Genomic DNA, 21,356 nt, shown 5'->3' with positions numbered 1-21,356 from the left:
GTACTAAGTCAAGGCCATTTCGTTTTGCACCTTCTACTTTCTTTTGTAACTCTATAAATATTAAAATCGTTACTTTCTCCATTGGTTTAAAGTTCTTCCTGGACTTTGGAATATAGAAATCTTGTGAGTTGTGCAATCCAGGATTAAGAAATTTATATTGGATTATACAGTTCCGAACAGTAATTTAAAAGTCAAGTTTTACTTTTGTAATTGTATAATTGAAGTTAATTTTAACTTTGTAATCCGAAAACAATATTGATTTTTGGACTATACAATATGAAAATATTTGTTTTAGAAAAAAATATTTTTTTATTCTATAATTTGGAAGTATATTTTATTCTTATTTTTCAGAAAAGAATATCTTTCGGATTGTAGAATTTCATTATTTTTTTAGAAAAAATTAACTTCCAGATTCTATAATTCTAAAGTATTTCTTCATGGTATTTAAACTGATATTTTTCATAGGCATTCCTCATTATGTGGCTTATGGATTATACAATCTATAATTAAAAAATGTACAGTATACAATTTTTTAGATTATACAAATAAGGATCATACAATTCAGTATTATATTTAAAAGTATTTTCTTCCAGAAAAAAATAAATTTTGGATTGTTGAATTTGAACTTTTTAAGAAAAAAATTAATTTTCAGATTTTATAATTCGAAAGTATTTATCCATGGCATCCAAACCTATATATAATTTCTTGTTACAATTAAGCAAAATTTCTTGTAACTGGGTATATGAAAAAGCCATTCGTGCGAGCTTCAGAGCTTAAAGATATAAGATTAAATATGTTTTTAGTCCCTAAACTATTGGTCGTTTCTGGTTTTCGTCCCTCTTTCAAAATAAGGTACAATTTGGTCCTCATTCTTTTCGAAACGTTCGTTTTAGTCCTCGAAAACTAAACACTGTTTAAAAATTTGGTCCTCATTTAGCAACAAATGAGGACTAAAACCAAAATTTTGAGGACTAAAACAAACGTTTCGAAAAGAATGAGGACCAAATTGTATCTTACTTTGAAAGAGGGACGAAAACCAGAAACGACCAATAGTTTAGGGACTAAAAACATATTTAACCCAAAGATATATAGGACAGAGAGAATAATTTTATATTGATTCATTCTAACATCGAGACTTATCTCACTTGAACAGAAGAATCATAACATGGTAGAATAAAGTTCATTTTTATGTTATTTCTTTTCAACATAAGTCATCATTACTAAGTCAACATTTTCATATTTACTATATTGCTTATATATATATATATATATATATATATATATATATTATATAACCATGACATTATTTGTAGATAATTTAAAATTGATTATTGAAAGACCTTTTAAATTAATTATTTCTCAAGTCAAAATTTTCTTAACGATAAATCGTCTAAGTTTTCTTCAATAAAGATTTTTTTAATGTTGATGAGGAAATAAAGTTAAAGTTTCTAAATCAAGGTTCTCGCTGACTCAAGGAAGGAAAGAAGAGTTTAAAAATTCAAAGATATAATTTGAAACTTGAAGTCAAGATTTGGAGATCATTTTGAAAAGATTACCAAGACTTTCCCTATGAAGAGTTATATGAAGAAGATACCAACTAATGTTAGTATGAAATAAAAATTTTCAAATTCAATAGAACTCCAAAAATTATATTTTCAATAGCTACAAATAGATGACAAGTTGATCAATAATTAAACAAAAACAATCATAATGAAAAATTTTCAAAGATCAAAGAGCAAATCGTTGTAAAATTTCCTTAGTGAAAAGTCTAGTTTGAGAAAAAAGTGATAAGCTACTTTAATGTTTTTTATACTCTGAAGTTTACCCTTATGAGCCTTATTTGTTCTCTTTTTCTTTATAAGTGTTTTATTAATATTCAATTGAGAATTCTTATCTCAGAAGGAGATTAATAATGATATCTAGAGAGGTTGTATTCACCTAGAAAGGTTGATACTCATGATACCTATATAGGTTTTATACTTGTAACTTGAAGTTGTTTGTTATTTGTTTTGTAATAAACTTTATTAGATTAGTGAAACCTCTTAACTAAAATGCTTAATGAAAAACTAAATATCACCTCTAAGCTTGATTGAATTAGTATAAAACTTTCTTTTATACTTTTTATTTGCTAATAAGTATTTCAGTTTACTAAATGTAGAAAGAGTCTAGACTCTATTAAATCTTCCTTTTTAGAGTCATGTTCACCAAGAATATGATTACTATCAATTGAATAAAGATTAAAAAGCCGATTAAGTGATTGTTTTTTTCTTAATATTTGTCTTGATATATCTACTTTAACAATCATCCTATAATATGTTTTAAGTGTGTTGAATTTTATTACCACTTTCATATTAAAATTCTGATTACTTAATATTAAAATTATTTTATTTATGAATATTCAAAATTTTCATGATGAAAAAAACTAGTATCATTTTAAACCCACTTCAAATTTTAAGTTTACAATCAAATATTAACCAGTATAGTTTTTATCTGAAGATTAATTTATAAGTAAATGATAATTAAAAGATGTAACATCCTAAAAATATAGCTGTAAACTATATTTAAGAGTACTTACATTTATAATAAAATAGAACAATTACAGGAAAATAAAGGTAACTTATAGTTATCCTAAAATAACCATAAATTTAAAACTTACAAAAATCCTACACTGATACAAATCATAAGAGTAGACTGATCGGTCATACAAGAGGTGTATCAACCGAACAGTCCCATCCTAAAGGGATTGAAGACTCCTTGCTTAGCACTTGCTCTAGAGAATCCTCTTCGCACTCTGCTCACACCCACATGGTGATCATTACAAGGACGCAGATGACCGAACGAACAACATGATAAGACAGAAAAATAAGGATAAGCTAGTGTAATTTAATTAACTATGTTAACATACAATTCAGACAAACATATAATACAATCATACATATACAGAAACCATACAAGCATGTTATAACCGACCTCTTTTACTCTGACTGTCCGGACTGTATGAATATGTAGCTAGGCCGTTCTTGCACTCATGGAAAGGTAAACTGGAAACCTCACGAATACCATAGCTGGAAACCCAAGCCGCCACACGAGGTTAGCCCTTCATCCCTCACTATAGCTGGAAACCGCAAGCTACAACATGAGTTTAGTCTGTTAGCTGGAACCCCAAGCTATACGCGACCAGGCCTCCTACTATTCTCACCACATTCGTCACTTGAGACTCGGTGACCATTAGAATGTCAGGATGAACGCCAACTTAGACTATCCATATTCATACTTTTATCACATTGAAACCAACCACCGAGACATTCCTCATTGAAATTCTCTCTCATATCCATATTATAAATATCTCATCATACCTTCACATTACATTAGAATTATCATACTTCCTCATCCATAACATCCTTAAATAAAAATCACACAAAACAGTAAAACAACCCCCACCCTTGAGCACGACCGAAAAGAAAAGATCAATACAACCTATAGACAATGCCGAACGGGAGAAACTCTCCCTACATGCGAACATGACCGAATGATCATTTAGAGAGTAAGACTCAAGAAGGAGTCGAAAACTTGAACTTATACCGAACACATATAGCTTAGGCCGAACGCTAACTCTATCATAACTGCTAGTATAATACCGAGCACTACCAAGAACGAGCGCTAGTACGAGACCGAGCACTACCAAGAACGAGCGCTAGTATGAGACCGAGCGCTAGTACGAGACCGAGCACTACCAAGAACGAGCGCTAGTACGAGACCGAGCACTACCAAGAACGAGCGCTAGTACGAGACCGAGCACTACAAGGAACGATCGCTAGTATGAGACCGAGCACTACCAAGAACAATCGCTAGTATGAGACCGAGCACTACCAAGAACGAGCACTAGTACGAGACCAAGGACTACCAAGAACGATCGCTAGTACGACTAAGAACGAATGATAATACCAACCGGAAGACTATCGAGGTCGAAAACGAGTACATTTAAAACTGAATGACAATATTAAACCGAACAACACTAAGACCGAATATCACTATGAAACCGAATACCGCTAAGTCCAATTAACTGACATGACCGAGCGTTCAACAATGAGCGCTCGACTTTCTACATAACTCTGCAGAACTTCTCAACCAGTTCACAGGTCTCGGCAATACACAGAAATCAAGCCAACATCAAATTATCTACATATGCACACGTCCAACAATGCGGAATACCAATTCATTCACTTTTACATACATGCATAATCATCAAACAACATATTCATACATGATAAATCATAATTAAATTAACTAGTTTTCGTTACCTCTATGATCGAACCGAGAGCTCAACAATTGCAGACTCGATTACCACCAGAAATTCCTATGAACACCTACAGTTCACCGATTGGTGAGAAAGGACCACCCAATGGACCAAAATGGAGTTAGAAAGGGGAAAAAAAGGTTGAAGAACACATGCAAGCAGCCAGACTACCTTGCATGTGATAAAATTTTCCAGATTTTAACAAAACTCAAGAAATGAAACTTACCCATTCAAAACACAAGTTTGATCGGTGAGAAGGGAAGTCCTTGACACTATGATAGCTTATGCACAATATGATTGTAGATCAGATGAGGTGAGATGGAAGATTTTTAGACAGAATTTGTAGAGAGAAGGAGGAGAAAAGAGAGCAGAGCTTTGAAGAGTGAAAATGGTTTCTTAGATAATGAAACCAACTTTGAATTCAGCGTTTATATATCAACATTATTTTATTATTAAATGTTCTGTCCCATTATCTGGTGCCACTTGTTCACTCCCAAGGCTGACTCCTCTCAGTCTTTACATGAAACACATGTCCCTCTATAAACTAAATTTTTCTGGTTCTTACATTCTCCCCAACAACAAAAATTTTCGTCCTCGTAAATTATGCTTACTAGAGAACAAATGAGAGAACAATTCCCTCATGACATTTTCAAATTTCTAGGTAGAGTCACCTATTCTCCTATCCCCAAACAACCTTAACTAGACTGATGGATTTTCCTCTAAATTACTTAGGTAGGCTCTCCATACTGTTGACTGGCTGCATCTCGATTGAACGATTATGTTGGTGAAAGGGGTCGGGTGGTGACATTTAAATAAAGAGGTCGTGACACTGAAGGGAGAACCGAACGATAATGTTAATACCGAACGGTGAAAAATTGATATTAAAGGGTCACAAGTCTGTTATGAGAGAAAGAAATAGTGAAAAAGTTCGTTAACTGTTTAGGGAAGAGAGAGTATAAATAATTGCTGAGTGGTTCGAAGAAGGGGCACCATATATTTTAGGTTTAGGGTTGAGACTAGATCTCTTGGTTAGTGGAGGAAACGAGGCTTCCTAGGGATCATTTACTAGTGTTCTCTTCTTTATTTTCACTACAGATTGAATAAGATACATATACCTACAGTATATGTTCCTACTGTACAACGAGTGAGTGAGTAGAGAGTAAAAAAAAAATTAGATTTCGTGACTAAAGAAACCTAAAGGTAGTACATCATCCCTGACTCCTAAAGGATCCAATACATACGCCCGTACATATCTACAAATGTCTGAATCGTCCTTTCCGTCTGACCGTTCGTTTGGGGATGATAAGTTGAACAAATCTTCAACTGGTTGTCCAACTCTCTCTGCAATGGTTGCCGAAATTGAGAGGTGACTTGAGGATCCCTGTCTGAATTGCTATTAAACGGCACTCCAAGCAACCAAACCACTTCCCTGCTGTAGAGTTGAACCAATATTTGACATTGACTTCTCAAACCGATGATCATAAAGTAAGCACTCTTGGTCAACCCGTCCTTAACAACTCAAATAACATTACGACCTTATGACCAAACGGGAAAAGTGATTGACTAGGTTCGTGGTAATTCTATCCCATTTTCGTACAGTCTCTAATGTTTTACCTTCACCTTTTGATATGTTAAACAATAACACATAAACCGAGCGACGTCTGCTTTCATACACGACCACAAAAAAATGATTTTCTTGAGATCCTGATACATTTTAGTCATGCCTTGATTCATACTAAAATGATTATGATGTCCTTTCTCAAGAATCAATCTCTTAATTTTCCTATTATCAGGAACACAAATCCTTTGACTGAATATTCAAAATACCGCCCGTTTCCAACGCAAAATCTCACCTTTGCTCACTACTGATCGGTTCTCTGGAAATCTGCAACTCAACATTTGCCGACTGCTTATTTCAGGTCTTGCCGAACGGTTCACTTTCTACCTCCAACTGATGCATCTAATACCGTTCGATTTTAACCTCACTTGTAATCTTAAGTCCCTGAAACTCAACTAAACCCGACTCTCGAATTATCATTGCCTACACATGCCCTAGAATTTGTACTTGATTCATCCAAAATTCACACTTGAACAATTTTAGCATACAACTCCTTTTTCCTTAACATGCCGAGCACTGTCCTTAGATGTTCCTCATGCTTCACTCTAATTCATCCTTCGTCTTTACTAGAAAAACAGGCGTACTCCATGATGAAACGCTCGGTCTATAAACTATTTCTTTAGTTCCATCCACTCTGCTGAAGCTACTCTGTAAGAAAAGACCACCTAATGGACCAAAATGGAGTTAGAAAGGGGAAAAGAAGGTTGAAGAACACATGCAAGCAGCCAAACTACCTTACATGTGACAGAATTCTCTAGATTTTAACAAAACTCAAGAAATGAAACTTACCCGTTCAAAACACAAGTTTGATCGGTGAGAATGGAAGTCCTTGACACTAGAATAGCTTACGCACAATCTGATTGTAGATCATATGAGGAGAGATGAAAGATTTTTAGAGAGAATTTGTAAAGAGATGGAGAAAAGAGAACAAAGCTTTGAAGAGTGATAATGGTTTCTCAAATAATGAAACCAACTTTGAATTCAGCGTTTATATATCAACATTATTTTATTATTAAATGTTCGGTCCCATTATCGGGTGCCACTTATTCACTTCCAAGTCTTAGTCTTTGCATAAAATACGTGTCCACTATAAACTAATTTTTTTAGTTCTTACAAAATTAATTGACTATTCAATCCTAAGTAATATCACGAGTCTTTTGATAAATTTGAGAATTTTCAAATTGAATTCCTACTAAATTTTTATGGTTTATTGAATTTTTAAAAGTTTAAAACTTTACAATTGAATTTCTTTAGTTAGATTTTCCTGTTAACTATGACGTGACTATCACTTGCACGTGTCATATAATATTTTTCTATTTTTCTATAAGAACGAAAATCTTTTCTATTAATTTTTAGTATTTAATGAAATTCTTTTAAAGTTATTTAATGTTTTGAAATTATAAAATTAAAAATAAAATTATAAAATTACAAATTAAAAATTTTAAAAATTTTAAAAAATATAAAAAAATTATAAAATTATAAATATTATATTTTTATACTTTTATGATTTTATATTTTTATGTTCATAATTATATTTTTAAATTTATAATTTTATATTTTATAATTTTTTAAAATTTTAAATTTTAAATTTTTTGTAATTTTTATTAAATATTTTTTTGATAAATATTGTAAATATTTTGAGAAAGAGACAAATTTAACGACATAATCGAGTGAGATTAATTTAGGATTAAACTAAAAAAAATGCAGTGTACAAAAGATTATTCGTATTAAAATTAATTCAATAATAAAAGATTATCCGTATTAAAATTAATTTAATAATTTAAAAAGTATTTTAAGGATTGATTTAAAGATAATGATATTAGACAATATTTTTTTATAATATTTTAATATTATTTATGTGTCATTATATAATTCATATTGGTATTTATAATTATTAAGATTAGTTGTGGAGTAGTTTTGGACCAATCATAATTATTTTTAAATTTTTATAAAACTGTAGATTTTGCAAACTGGAGAGAAAGGAAAAAGAAAAACTAAAACTCCTCAATATACAAGCCAAACAAGCCCTCACTTTGTGTAATCGTGCTTTAAAAGTTATTTTGTCATTGCTTACATTATAGATGCAAGACATATAATTTATCACAGAGGAAGGAGAGAATTGGGTCTTTAGGCCTAGACATGTATCATCCAACCAGAGGTGGCGTTCGTGGCGGTCGAGATCGTAAGTTTTCTGTGCTCTTCTCTTGTCCGGACACTATCAATTTCTCGTTATTTTCCATCTTTCTTTGGGTATCGAATTCTTTTAGAAATATGTTAAATTGAAATTTCAAGAATTCATTCTTGAATTTGGTATGGTGAGCGGTTTCTACAAATCAGGGTTTTGTCTTTTTTTTTTTTTTTTTTAATTTTATGTTTTCATGAGTTGATTGAACCCTAGAACTCTGGGGTTTACAAAGTTAATTCTCAAGAATAAAACCTATGTTTATAATTTTAATTGATTATGCATGTATATAAATTTTATGTTTGCTTTTTACCTTTGATGACCAGAGTTCACTTGGGACGATGTGAAAGTTGATAAGCATAGGGAGAACTACCTCGGTCACAGTATCAAGGCTCCTGTTGGAAGATGGCAGAAAGGTAAGATTGATTGTTTATTTCAGGATTTTGTTCATTGAGAATTTTGAATGCTGTTTTTATACTCTTACATGTAGCAGGGTGACAAACCATTAGTTAGTTACATACACCGTATACCTGGGAGATATGGGTGCCCTCGACTTGTAATTCTGATTATTTGGTGATTCATAACATGCTTTTAATTGGTATTTGTAGTTTTATGCTTTGAATTGAATAATGGAATAATTAAACTCTGTGCTGAACTAAATCCGAATTGATATTCCCAATTAATAGTTCAGATTATATGTTAATTTTTAGTTGGATACTGTTAGACATCAGTTCACAGTATCGAAAGAATATCTCATTGTTCTGTTATATTATTTAAAGTCTATTGTTCTATCTTCTCTTTCCTAAGATATATTTACAAGCAGAGGACCTTCTACGATGTGTATGTATTTTCTCTTTATCAGCTATTTCTACCAAAACCACACTTAATATTGAAACTGTAAAATAATTCTTGAGGGCTTGATTGATGCCTCTCATAATCTTCTATTTATAAAAATAAATTGATACAAGAGTACATGATAATTAGGGTAACCTTAGACACAATATAATCATGATAGGGTAACCTAGACACAATATAATCATGATAAATAGGATAACCTAGACACAATATAATCCTGATAAATAGGGTAACCTAGACACAATATAATCATGATAAATAGGATAATCCTAAACACAATATAATCATGATAAATAGGGTAACCCTATACATAATATAATCATGATAAATAGGGTAAATATTCTAACAACCACCAAAGTTTCCATATGATATCTTTTTCAATATGGTTATTCAAACAGATATTTGTTTATAGTCTTGAACAGATGTTGAAAACTTATGTTTGTCTTATTCCCTGTTTGAGTCAATTAAATTGGTCACTCTCTGGTTTTCAAAATCTACTGAAGTGGCTTCTTTTTTCAATAGAGAACAATTTGTCTTCTATATAAAAAATTTGGCCAATTTACTCTAACATGAGCTTCTTCTGAGTGCTTCCCTATCTCCTCCTCTTAGTCTTTTTATTTTATTGGAATATATTTACAACTGCTATTTAACTCATTGGTATTGGATCTTAGGTTGTTTCATAATATTTCTAGTAATGTGTGATGGAAGTATATAAGCGTAGCATATGGCATGTTGGTGTTGCTGACATTTTTTTCATTGTATTTATATCTATTTGATTTACTTGAATTGACTTATAAGAAGCTGGGTGAAAGAAAAACTATTCCTCTGCTTCCTCTTTCTAAGATGCTTAAAAAAGGCTCAAGACACGAGCATAAAAACATTCACTATTTTTTTGTTCTTTGCGTCTTTGCTTTTTATGACTTTCCTTGTTTTCTTCTCACTTTGTGTTACTTGGAAGAAGTAGGAACCCATTAACTGTTTTCCGGATGCCTTACTTTTTTGTATTGACGGTGTATTGCCAATGAAATCTAATTACACTTTAGCTTTTCCAGTGTTCAAAGAAATGTCCTATGTTAGGATGCTTTGAGCATTGTAGTTATTTGAACACACGAGCTTTAGCTACTCTATTGCAAGATTCACTTTGTTTGTGACCTACCATGATTATGGTTTCATCTCTCTGTCCTGAATCTGTACTGAGGATAACTCCACTTTTCATTGTATTTATTGTATAGATTTCTCTTTGATTAGTATAGTTCATTGGTCAAGTTTTCTAGCAATGCGCAGTTTGTTATTATCTTCGTAAAAGAGCATCATTGAATCTCCTCCTTTGATTCAACAGGGAAAGATCTTTTCTGGTATACCAGGGATAAAAAGTCCCAAAATGCAGAAATGGAAGCTGCAAAAGAAGAGATAAAAAGAATTAAGGAAGAAGAGGAGCAGGCAATGAGGGAAGCACTTGGCTTAGCTCCCAAGCGTGCTAACCGTCCTCAAGGTAATCGTTTAGATAAACACGAGTTTTCAGAACTGGTAAAGCGCGGGTCTACAGCAGAGGACTTAGGTGCAGGTCATGCTGAAGCAGCAAGGGTCCAAGGTCTTGGTTTTTCAAGGTAAAGTGACTTAGAAAGTAAAACATTTTTAAAGCTATTATTGTCTTCACATTTAATTTAATTTTTGCTATTTTCTATTTCAGTTGTTTCTGATTTTGTTAGCTCATTGTTTGAAATATGATATAAAACCTTTTATGTGTTTTTACCTACTTGAGATTAAAGTAAAGAAGATTTAGGGTGAATTTGAGAGAGTGAGTTCTCTCCTCTTAGGTTTTCATATTTATAGTATAGTTTGAGATACATTAGATACAATGGATGAGAGAAAAGAAGAGAACTCTAGAAGATGCTCCTGGCATGCTACTAGGTACAACACATAGTACAATAAATCATATTTAAGACTATTTATTCTAACACTCCCCTTAAACTGGAGCATACAAATTATGTGTCAAGCTTTATTAATACATCTACAAGTTGGTCATTTGATCTGACAAAGTCAATACAAATTTCTTTGGACAACAATTTTCTCCAATAAAATGACTATCAATTTCTATGTGTTTGGTCCTCTCATAGAATACAAGATTAGAAGCAATGTGGAGAGCAGCTTGATTATCACAATATATCTTTATTTGCTGAATGTAGCAAAAACCTAATTCTTGTAAGAATTGTTTAACCCATATAAGTTCAAATGTCGGGAATGCCTTTGCTCTGTACTCGGCTTCAGTAGATGATCGTGCAACAACATTTTGCTTTTTACTTTTCCACGAGACTATATTTCCTTGAAGAAAAACACAATATCAACATCTATCTATATGAGAACTAGCCTAATCAGCATCACAATATCCAATAACTTTGCTATTTCCTTTATCCTCATAAAGTAGTCCTTGTCATGGAGCTTTTATAAGATATCTTAGAATAGAATGACAACATTCCAGTGATTGACACAAGGATTTTGAATGAATTGACTTAACACCAACTGCAAAGGATAGATATGGTCTTGTAATAGTAAGATAAATAAGTTTTCCAACTAGTCCTCTGGACCTTTCTGATTTGGATCCATGGGACAGTAAACTAGTCAATCATATTTGTCTCTTTAAGAATATCAAAAGCATATTTCATTTGAGAAATTACAACTCCTTCCTTTGTATGGGCTACTTCTATGCCCATAAAATATTTTAGATTTCCAAGATCCTTGGTCAGAAAAGATGGCATAAGTGTTCCTTTAACTGAGATTTTCCCAGCATCATTGCTTGTGATCATTGTATCATTGCATACACTATTAAGTACACACATTTTCCAGTAAGGCAATAGAAAACAGAGTGGTCTAGCTAACTGCATTTCAGCCCAAAGGATTGAACAATGTTGCTGAACTTCCCAAATCAAGCATGTGGAGATTGCTTGAGACCATAGAGAGAGTGGCACAACTTACAAACCAAACCAGACTCCCCTTGAGCAATAAACCTAGGAGGTTGCTCCATGCTCCATGTAAACTTTCTCTTCAAGATTGCCATGCAAAAAAGCATTTTTTAATGTCTAGTTGATGAAGGGGCCATTGACAAATGGCTGCCATTGCAACGAAGAGTTTGACAATAGTCACTTTGTCTACTAGTGAAAAAGTATCACTTAGTCAAAGCCCATACATTTGAGTGTATCCTCTAGCCACCAATTGTGCTTTAAGTCGATCAACTTCATCATTGGGTCCAACCTTAATGGTGTAGAACCATCAACAACCTACTGTCTTTTTCCCAGAAGGAAGAGGAACTAACTCCCATATTTTATTGTGTTCAAGGGCCTGCATTTCTAAAATCATGGCTTGTCACCACCCAAGATGATCAAGTGCTTCTTTCATAGTTTTAGGAGTAGTAATAGAAGAGACACATGAAATAAAAGAGAAATAGGAAGGAAATGTTGTGATAAGTAAGAAAAATGTAAATAGGGTGAGGATTTCAAGTAGATCAAGTAAGAAAAATGTAAATGGGCCAACTCGAATCATCATGATCAGGAGTTGTGATGATGGAGAATGACCTTCGAAAGAGGACTCACTGTTGGGTATTGGGCTAGCCATTTGGTTTCTGTGTGGTGACAATGGTTTAGTAGGATTTGGTATAGTATTTTGGACTATAGGAGTAGAAGACTCAATTAATGGGACAGGTAGAACATTTTGAACAAAATTAGAATCTTGAGTAGAAGTAGGGAAGAAAGGAGATTGCTAAAAAATTGTGACATTGGCAGTTATGTAATACTTGGTCTTGGGAGAGTAACATCGATATCCTTTTTGAAGACAAGAATAACCCTCTGGTTGAGAGTTTATCTTAACCTGGAGACATGGACAAACTATACACAACCAAAAACATGTGGAGTTATATGAAAGAGGGGCTCTTTTGGAAATAGAATGAAATAATGAACTTTATTTTCAAGAGAAGAAGAAGACATTCTATTAATGAGATAACATGGTGTTAGGACCACAACACCTCAAAAAATTGTCTAGTTACTTAGTTGGTTTTATCAGAAAATAAGCTGCCAACCGTTTGTGTAAATTTTTATTTATCAGAGTTTATATTTGTTGAAGCATTAGATGGACCAAAAATAGTCTAGTCCTTGTAATTCATGGTTTTTATCACAAAATGGGACTCCTTTGTTTATTATTTCGTAGAAAAGGATGGGGTCTAGTAGCTTTATTTAGCACATGTCAAAAAGTGATAACCCAATGACATTTGGAAGAACTGGCATGCAACATAGTGAACTTGTGTTTTGGATATTTCTTTTTCTTCTTTTTGTCCTTATCATTCTTTGTATTTTGCTCAACCAACCATGATCTTTGCAGTGCAGCGGTAAAGATTAAAAAACGGCTGATTGAGAATTGTATATTGTGAAATCACCTAGGACCTTAGGTAGAGAAAGTTTTCCTGCTACAAATGCACTTTCATTCTTTGGCTTTTCTGGTCTATCACTGAATGTGAGGCTTACTCAACATTTATTGCTGTGGTGTATGAAATATACACATACAATGGTCAATAATCTACTACAGTAATACCAATCTACTGTCCTAGTTTGTTATAGTTGTCTTTGGCAGTTGCAATTGGCTATAATGGTAGATTGGTGTACTTGTGTAGTTTTTCACACTCGTTTTTGAAAACTGATATTTTAGAATATTCAACAGATTTATTCTCTTGAAGATATACTCCACACGGAGTTTGTTTTCCTTCTAAATGAAAACAATCATGTTTATTCTCAAGGAATTCCCTACCAATATTCTGTTACTTATGTAGAGAACCACGCCCTTGGGAGGAACCTGGTTCTTCAAAGCTTTCAGTGGATGATGCACCAGCTGAGGTGGAAAATGTGTCTATTCCAGATCAACCTGCAACGAAGACTGAAGATGCTTCAGAAGATGAAAATAGAAGAAAGAGAAGACGAGAGGAGAGGAAGAAGGAGAAACATGAAAAGCGTGAGAAGAAGCATTCTCGGGAGGATAGGAAGCAAGAGAAACGTGAGAAGCGGTATTCTCGTGATTCAGATGACAGGAAGAGGCACAAGAAAGACAAGGAGAGGAGGAGACATGATTCAGATTGAATTTCTTCTGGGGGTGTGTGTTGTCATCTTCTATGTGAATTAGCATGTTTATTTCTAGTTACATAAATATGGACGGTTTATCTTGGTAATTGGTTCCTAATGGCCTGCATGTTGGCACTGACAATCAGGCATTCGTTAAATTTGAAGTTATCGCCTAGTCTTTCTCTTCCCTCTTAGAGCCAATAACAATGTTTGTATCATCTCTCTAGAGATGCAAGTATGCTCTATTCTTGGGAGAGAGAAATCTTTGTTTTCTTTACTCTTTTGTACGCTTCTGATTTAGCTTTCATGAAAGGTTACGTTCTTTCAGAATAGGTTTTGCTTCCTTTGGAACCCTTATTGCACACCTGTTTTTTTGTCTTTTTAGTCCTATCAGGTTCAAGTTTGAATGTTTTATCCCAACAAAAAATGACACAGGATTCGAAAAAAAAAAGATTTTTCGCTCTTTCAGAATTCCATAGAAATTTTTTATTAATCATTTCTATTTCGAAATTTTTTTATTCCAGTCATAATAAGTAAAAAAAAAAGAAGTAATGTTCAAATAAAGAGAAAATTATTAACAGGAATGATTCGTTTGTTGCAAAGGACGGGAGGTTAAAACTTCATTTCTATCATTTATTACTAATACTAAGATTCGATAGGTAGATTTATATCTAATACTAAACCGGGAAAAAAAACTTTGGAAAATATAATTTTTCAATAAAAAAATAAAAATTTGGTTTAGGGACAGAACATATTGAATCCATTTTATCAATGATTAGATGAAATAAAGTAATTATTGCAAAATTTGTTTCTTCAATCACTTGCTCAATTTGAGTAGGCACAAGAAAAAGTAAAGTAATGTTTTTGTTTTTTTAACCTCATTTTAGAATATCATGCTTTTAAGACTCATGGGGAAAAGCAATCCAACCATGAATAGAAGGTCTCTTAATTAAATTAAACATGTTTCGGATTATTTAATTTAAAATAAAAAATGTTTCGGAACACAATTTTTTTTCAAATCATACAATTCGAAAGTTTCATTTAATACGTTCCAAAAGCCTAATATAAAAAGTAACAAAAAAAATGAGATATCATGAATTTTTTAAAATTATAGAAGTTTCATAACGAAAAACATAGCTGTCCCTAATAAATTGTGGCCAGATCATCCTAAACCCTGAAATTAAGTAGCTTTTTTTGTTACGCTAAAGAAGTTCGCAATTTATTTTTAAATGAATAATCCAATCATCTTTTTTTCCTTTTCTTTTTAATTTTATATTTCGTAACTAAAGTGTTTAAGAATTTTTAAATGTATCACGACTTCTTCTAATAACCTATCCCGGGTATGCTCTAAATACCGTAATAAATAAAAGCTAAAAAAATCTTTAAATTTGAAAAATCAATACTTTATTCGACACACTTGAGGGGAATTTAAATTTTTCACAATTTCTCGACTTCCTAGTAAATATATATTTTTATAACTACGTCAAATCAATTCTTGATTTCTATGGTGAATTTTCTGTGATACAACGTTTCATATCCAATTCAAAATACGCTGTTTCTTTGTACTGTGGGTGTAATCATGCAGTACAAGGTACTGTTTCCCTACTCATCCTTGTCCTTTTCGTCATCGTAGTAACTGAAAGGATGAGGAACGGATTTGAAGGCACGGTAGTTTCCAACATTGTTCAAGTGTTCGTTCTCCAACCTGAGCCATCACAATGTGTCATGCAATCTAATAAAGCCAATGCCATTGAAGTTTTCTATGTCAAAAAAGTTACCTGAAGAAGTTCCAAATGCCACGACGAACAATCTCAAGGCAGGAAGTAACTGTAATTATTGTCACTTTTCGAAGGGGACTCCAATTCATTTCAAACACCAACTGCATCCATGAAATTCTAAGAACTACGTCCACAACCTGTGAGTAAATTCACATGAGATTGAATTAGCAATGTAATATGTATACAAGAACCATATGCAGAAGAACACACCTTTCTGGTAAATTTTATAGTTACCATGGCTATGAAATAGATACTTCTATGGGGAAGTATTAGTTTATCTCTCAAATAGGGGTTCTTTGAATGCCTTTGCAGGAGCCCCCAGTCCTTAACGATGTCCCAATATGTGTTCTGAAGAACTGCTAGCGCTGAAGTTACCAGTGCCAACACCTTCCAACTTCTTCCCTTCTTTAGTTCAAAGGCTGTCCGAAAGACCATGGCAGTAATTGTTGAGAGATAATTTAAACTATTGAATGCACGGTTGATGTCTTCCTCTTCATAGAATTGACGCATGCACTGCACAAACATCATGTGCTCAGTTCTGTCAGTATAGTTGAGATGATTTTTTTAAAAACAATGGTACGGTATAACACATTTTTACCAGATACATAATATAAGGGAAGGGTAAAATGGTAGGATAGTATTAAATGAATATTAAAAAATTTAGGTATGTAAAATAATCATTTTTCCTTTTTTAGCTACTCTATAGGTGGTGTCTTCAATCTTCAATGATGATACTTTAAGTGCATAACACTTCACCTTCACCTTATAATTTCAAAGGAGAAGATATTTTGTATATTTGTCACAACAAACAATCACAGATATTAGAATGCATATGGAAAGAAAAGATTGTATATGGACCTGTGCTAGCCGAAACCAATAAGGAATGATGCCAACGATGAAATACTGTATGTTATAGATACCACGAGTGTGACATTTCTTTTGCCTCCTTGAGTGTTCTCCAAGCCCATAATAGCATATGTAAAGCTCCACACTCTTGAATGCTTGGAACTGAAGTCAAAATTAGAACATGCAATGATATATCAGAAACATACTAATGTCTGTGGAATATGAATCTACCTGGCTAGTGAGCTGGTCAGCCAAGAAGAAATCTGCAAGACGAACCTGCAAAGATAACTCAGTTTTGTGTTATAAATAAACTTTTCCATTAAGTGAAATTAGTTTATGGATAACATGATTTATAGAAACTATATCAGATTTTTAAAATGTAAGTTAGCTATAGTTTATGGAACAACTCTTCACTTTCTTCATCTTATTCTACTCTAATACAAGTGAATATCCAAATAGACTACTTTTCTTTTTCATTCAAATGGACTATGGAATTCTTCTGTTTCCATTACCGTGAAAACAGGAGCACATATACAGCGAAATAAGCACCGGATGAAGAAGAAACGACTTGAGCGGTATATGATGTTGAGAGGGCAAAAGGTAATCAAAAGAACAAGCTGCACAAGAAACCAAAAGTTCAATAAATTGAAGGGATTGCTTGAGTACAATTGAGGGTGATTTTTGGTAAGTTTCAATGATTAAGGCAAGAAGTACTTCAGAAATTGTATTGGAAATGGTCAACTAGTTGGTTAAATCCAAACTAGGAATCTTACAACGACTAAGATCAGAGGAACAAGTTCAGTGACTGTCTTATACTGTTGACTACTTGAGTTCATTTCAATCTGCAAATTTATCAAGAAACATAACAGTGCTACCACTGCATGACCAGAGGTCAGAAGGAAAATTTCTCTGTAGTCCAATTCAGTTCCAGCCCTGAAGCCAAATAAGAATGGATAATTGACCCGATAACGCTTCCAATAATATGTGTTTGCAGCATACACAAGCATATGTAGAGTGATATATCCAAAAAGACTGCAAAAAATACTCCCTCTTAAGAAATAATATCGAAATGAACAGATCAAATAATCGTGAATATCATGGAGACAGAACAAAAGCAACAGTCTATTTTCTGATCTGCATATCAATAGATAGATATGCAAAATGGTTCATTAAAATGCAGTCACCTGTACAATGGGAAAATGTTTTCCATGTAAAATGTTCCCTTCTTCTTCTTTATGAATTGCTGAGATGTTATTCTAAATATAGTAGCAACCAATAGAGCAACAAAGCAACCAGAAAAGAAACCTACAAGTAAAAGTGCAAGGTACACGATATAATAATACTCAACACTCAACACATAGCTTAGAGAAATACTTCAATTCAAACATTTACATAACATTAACCCACAGACATTCTGTTATTTAGTATTTACCTGTAAAAAATGTTATGTTTTGTTTTTCTGTTTTTGCTTTTTGCCTTAATAACTTCCTCCCCTTTTTGTGATTTGAGCGTGTGAAGTTTCTGATGAAGGTAGACTCTACTTTCTCCAATAGAAAATTAACCTAAAATCAGATGAAACAGATAGGATCTATAAGATGATTGGGACAGAATGCAACAAAAGAACTTGTGGTTTTGTGTAGGAGTTTCATTTTAAAATGTGTTACCATCTATGTAGTAGCACTGATACTGACATGTACAGTTCGACACAGTCTCTAAAATATAGGAATAAGTTATAGCAATAATGTGCCAATCTTATGATTGATTATACATTAGGAAAAGGCGCAAAGGAAACAATTATGATTTTGTGCTGATCTTTGGGCATGTTTTGCTTCTTGAGACTAACTTAACTAGTTAAGCACTACTAGGAAGAAATAATCATGATTGATGTTATATGATTCAAACCAACCTCATCAGAACTTCCCAGATAGGAATTATCCACTACTGTCATGTAGGCTGCAGATGCTGCTCTTGATGTACGCTTATTGAAGAAAATAAAATGAAGTTAAACAAAAACTGTCAGAATTGTGTTTCTGAACAGAAAAAAAAATGCTTTTTAAAATGCCTTCAGTCTAATTTAAATTTTGGAAGAATGTAACCAAGAAAACTGAAGTTCTCAAGGACTCAGGAAGTATGCTTCTAACCTTTTCATAGGTCTTCATGATCTTGGAAAATGCTGACAGGTTCATAAAACTGTCGCATCCATTTAATAAATACCAAAGCACATTAGAAAACTTCTTTTAGAAAATGCAAGACCATTTGGTTTTACTAGAACTTATAAGGTTCCATGGTTTGATGGTTTGTTTATTTTACCTGTAGTCTTTGAGATGGAGGAGTTTCTGATAGAACTCAACAAACACAAGTCTTAGTTGCTTTTCAATTTTTTTCAGCTCCTCTTTGCTGATGCTCAATTCATTATCACTGGAATCAGTAAAAGCTTTTTTAATTGTTGATTTTGGAAATTGAAGAGAATCATCAACCTTTACATGCTCAAGGATTTCCAAGGGATCTCTTCTGTTGTAATTATTGTGTTCTTCTGCTTGCTCCTCATGATGATGAATATTTCTGTTGGTTTGTTGAACAGGATCAACTTCAGGGCCTATCATAGAATCTTTTTGCTGATGATTTTGATCAGCAGTCTCTTTAGGTGAGGAGACAATCTGCTTCAACTCTACAAATTGAGGTCAAACTCAGTCTTCTAGACACTACATTGAATCTAAATTTAATTTTACTGATTAACAGTACCACCACTGAGTGTCAAGGAGTTCTTCTGAATCAAACATCCTAAACATTCTCACCTGCATGGTGACATAGAAATCATATATTGAATGTATATTTTTTGGACCTTAGGTGGTCTCAAATTCTTTCATATACTATATTTTTTCCCTTTAGGATTAAATATAGGATTAAATGATGTTTCAGACTTTTGAACTGATAACATCCTTAGATTAAAAACATATTTAATCTCAGAAAAACTAAACATATTTAACCAAAAAAAAATGGTGGATGTACACATCTCAGATTTTTCCTCAAGAAGCTTACAAGTCACCCAATAGTATAATTATTTACCAAGAAACTATGAAACTACTGCTTGAATTTTGAATTTACCTGCATCAGGACTTTTCACCTTTACTCTTAGAGCAACCAAAGCCTCCATCTGTTTACTCAAAAGGTTGAATTCATGGTTGGCTGCTTCCACCTGATCCTTGTAAAATGCATTGACCTTGTTGAGCTCTTCATCAAGCTTCTGAAAGAGTCTTGCCTCAGCTTCTCCTCCTTCTTCATGGAGCTTGTGAAAGTTGGTCTTATATAACTGTTTGGAACCACCTTCTTCTTCTAATGTCTTAACTTCTATAACCTGCTCTTCATTATCCTCCTCTCTCTGCTGATTGCTACCTTTCAAGTGAAGTCCACTGAATGCTCTTTCAAGTTTCAGTCTGTGCTGCAATGACCTGTTGTGTTTAGTTTGTCTGCTACTTTTCATCTCTTTCAATATTCTTTTGAGGCCCTCATAGTCCATGTACTCTTTCTCCCACTCAGGCACCATTTGTTGCTTAAAGTCTTTCTTAAATGTCATCTTTCCTGTGTAAGAAACATTGAAATATGTTATAACAAAGAACAGATCATACAAGAAAATTCAACATGTAACATACACAAGGAAAAAACATCTTAGGATACACTGAAACAGGAGTTAACACAATATGCAGCCTAGATTTTCCTGATATGTAGAGCTACTCTCATCAACATCTCAATTCTAACAATTCATTCCTATGATGAGAAATAGAAATCCAAAATTATTTAATCATTAGAATTTGGAGTTTGATTATGACCCAAAATCTGGACTTATATGATATTCATCCCTTCTTACACTAATTCTGGAAGAAGGAAGATTGATGATTGATATGAGTTCCAAAATTCAGTAATTCAAGAATGATATTTGATGAAGCTAATATAAGATTATTACTTAATAATAATAATGATAATTAATTAGATTATCAAATTGATCCTTCTAACCTATCAATCATCATTGCATTATCCTATCTATTACTAACAATTAATAATAATGATAAAAGGACAAGAAACTAGAATTTCAGTGTCCAACAGAAAGCAAATGAAAGGGACTTTACAATCTAGTCAGGATTAGAACAAAAAGTAACACATGAAAACCAAGAACTTCATAATTAGTAGATGTAACAAGTTCGTACACTAAAATTACAAGAAAGGGAACTCAGAAATATACACAGACTAGCAGCTACAACAACAAAACTATAACAAAGCCAACTTAAATGTTTAAGCTCTTTGTCTCATACAGAAACTCTCTCTCTATATATTTATATTATGTATGTATGTGTAAGAAAAAAAGAATACTCCACACTTTTTAGGAGAACATAATTTGAAGTAATGTTGATGATGTGTTGGCAAAAGGAATGCTCCTAGACAGTGTTGCATGTCTTCTTTACTATTGAACTTACACGTGGGACAAAGTAAATAACATATCTTACTTAATTGTTTGTGTTTCAAGATAGTGACATGTTGCAAAGGATAATAAATGTTTAATTTATACTTTGAACAGATTAAATTTTATTATAAATAAAGTATTAAATATGATTTTAGTATCTTGAAATTTTTTATTTAAAATTTTGATATATTTTAGTTTTTAAATTTTAAAAATAAATAAATACAA

At 32.8% G+C, this 21,356-nt stretch overlaps 2 protein-coding genes across 2 annotated transcripts; one reads left to right on the top strand and one right to left on the bottom strand.

Annotated features, from left to right (window-relative positions):
• Window positions 1-7,937: 7,937 nt before the first annotated feature.
• LOC148202900 (uncharacterized) lies at window positions 7,938-14,328 on the top strand. Its single transcript, XM_088111022.1, has 4 exons — window positions 7,938-8,097; window positions 8,424-8,513; window positions 10,292-10,559; window positions 13,766-14,328. The coding sequence occupies exons 1-4, from the start codon at window positions 8,055-8,057 to the stop codon at window positions 14,067-14,069; spliced, it is 705 nt and encodes a 234-aa protein (XP_087967148.1). The 5' UTR covers window positions 7,938-8,054; the 3' UTR covers window positions 14,070-14,328.
• Window positions 14,329-15,466: 1,138 nt separating this feature from the next.
• Window positions 15,467-20,250, bottom strand: LOC148202899 (phosphate transporter PHO1 homolog 10-like). The gene is made up of 13 exons (XM_088110483.1): window positions 19,781-20,250; window positions 18,986-19,343; window positions 18,817-18,865; window positions 18,582-18,653; window positions 18,108-18,237; window positions 17,860-17,980; window positions 17,449-17,707; window positions 17,188-17,292; window positions 16,907-16,951; window positions 16,688-16,837; window positions 16,064-16,342; window positions 15,830-15,966; window positions 15,467-15,756 (listed from the first exon to the last, which is right to left on the bottom strand). Exons 1-13 carry the CDS (start codon window positions 20,247-20,249, stop codon window positions 15,654-15,656), a joined length of 2,277 nt encoding a protein of 758 aa, XP_087966609.1. The 5' UTR covers window position 20,250; the 3' UTR covers window positions 15,467-15,653.
• Window positions 20,251-21,356: the final 1,106 nt, after the last annotated feature.

The sequence above is a fragment of the Vigna umbellata genome, chromosome 3 (assembly GCF_029865625.1).
Source record: "Vigna umbellata cultivar VRB3 chromosome 3, Vumbellata_1.0, whole genome shotgun sequence".
In the NCBI taxonomy this organism is placed as follows: domain Eukaryota; kingdom Viridiplantae; phylum Streptophyta; class Magnoliopsida; order Fabales; family Fabaceae; genus Vigna; species Vigna umbellata.
The sequence above is the reverse complement of the archived record's forward strand: the minus strand, read 5'-3'. Positions and strand labels throughout refer to the sequence as shown.

Coding starts and splice junctions, on each gene's coding strand:
- LOC148202900 (XM_088111022.1), top strand. CDS start 8,055: ATGTATCATCCAACCAGAGGTGGCGTTCGTGGCGGTCGAGATC. Junction 8,514..10,291: donor TGTTGGAAGATGGCAGAAAG/GTAAGATTGATT, acceptor TTGATTCAACAG/GGAAAGATCTTTTCTGGTAT. Junction 10,560..13,765: donor CAAGGTCTTGGTTTTTCAAG/GTAAAGTGACTT, acceptor TTACTTATGTAG/AGAACCACGCCCTTGGGAGG.
- LOC148202899 (XM_088110483.1), bottom strand. CDS start 20,249: ATGACATTTAAGAAAGACTTTAAGCAACAAATGGTGCCTGAGTGGGAG. Junction 18,654..18,816: donor TCATGAAGACCTATGAAAAG/GTTAGAAGCATA, acceptor TTCTTCAATAAG/CGTACATCAAGAGCAGCATC. Junction 17,981..18,107: donor AAACATAACATTTTTTACAG/GTAAATACTAAA, acceptor TTTTACTTGTAG/GTTTCTTTTCTGGTTGCTTT.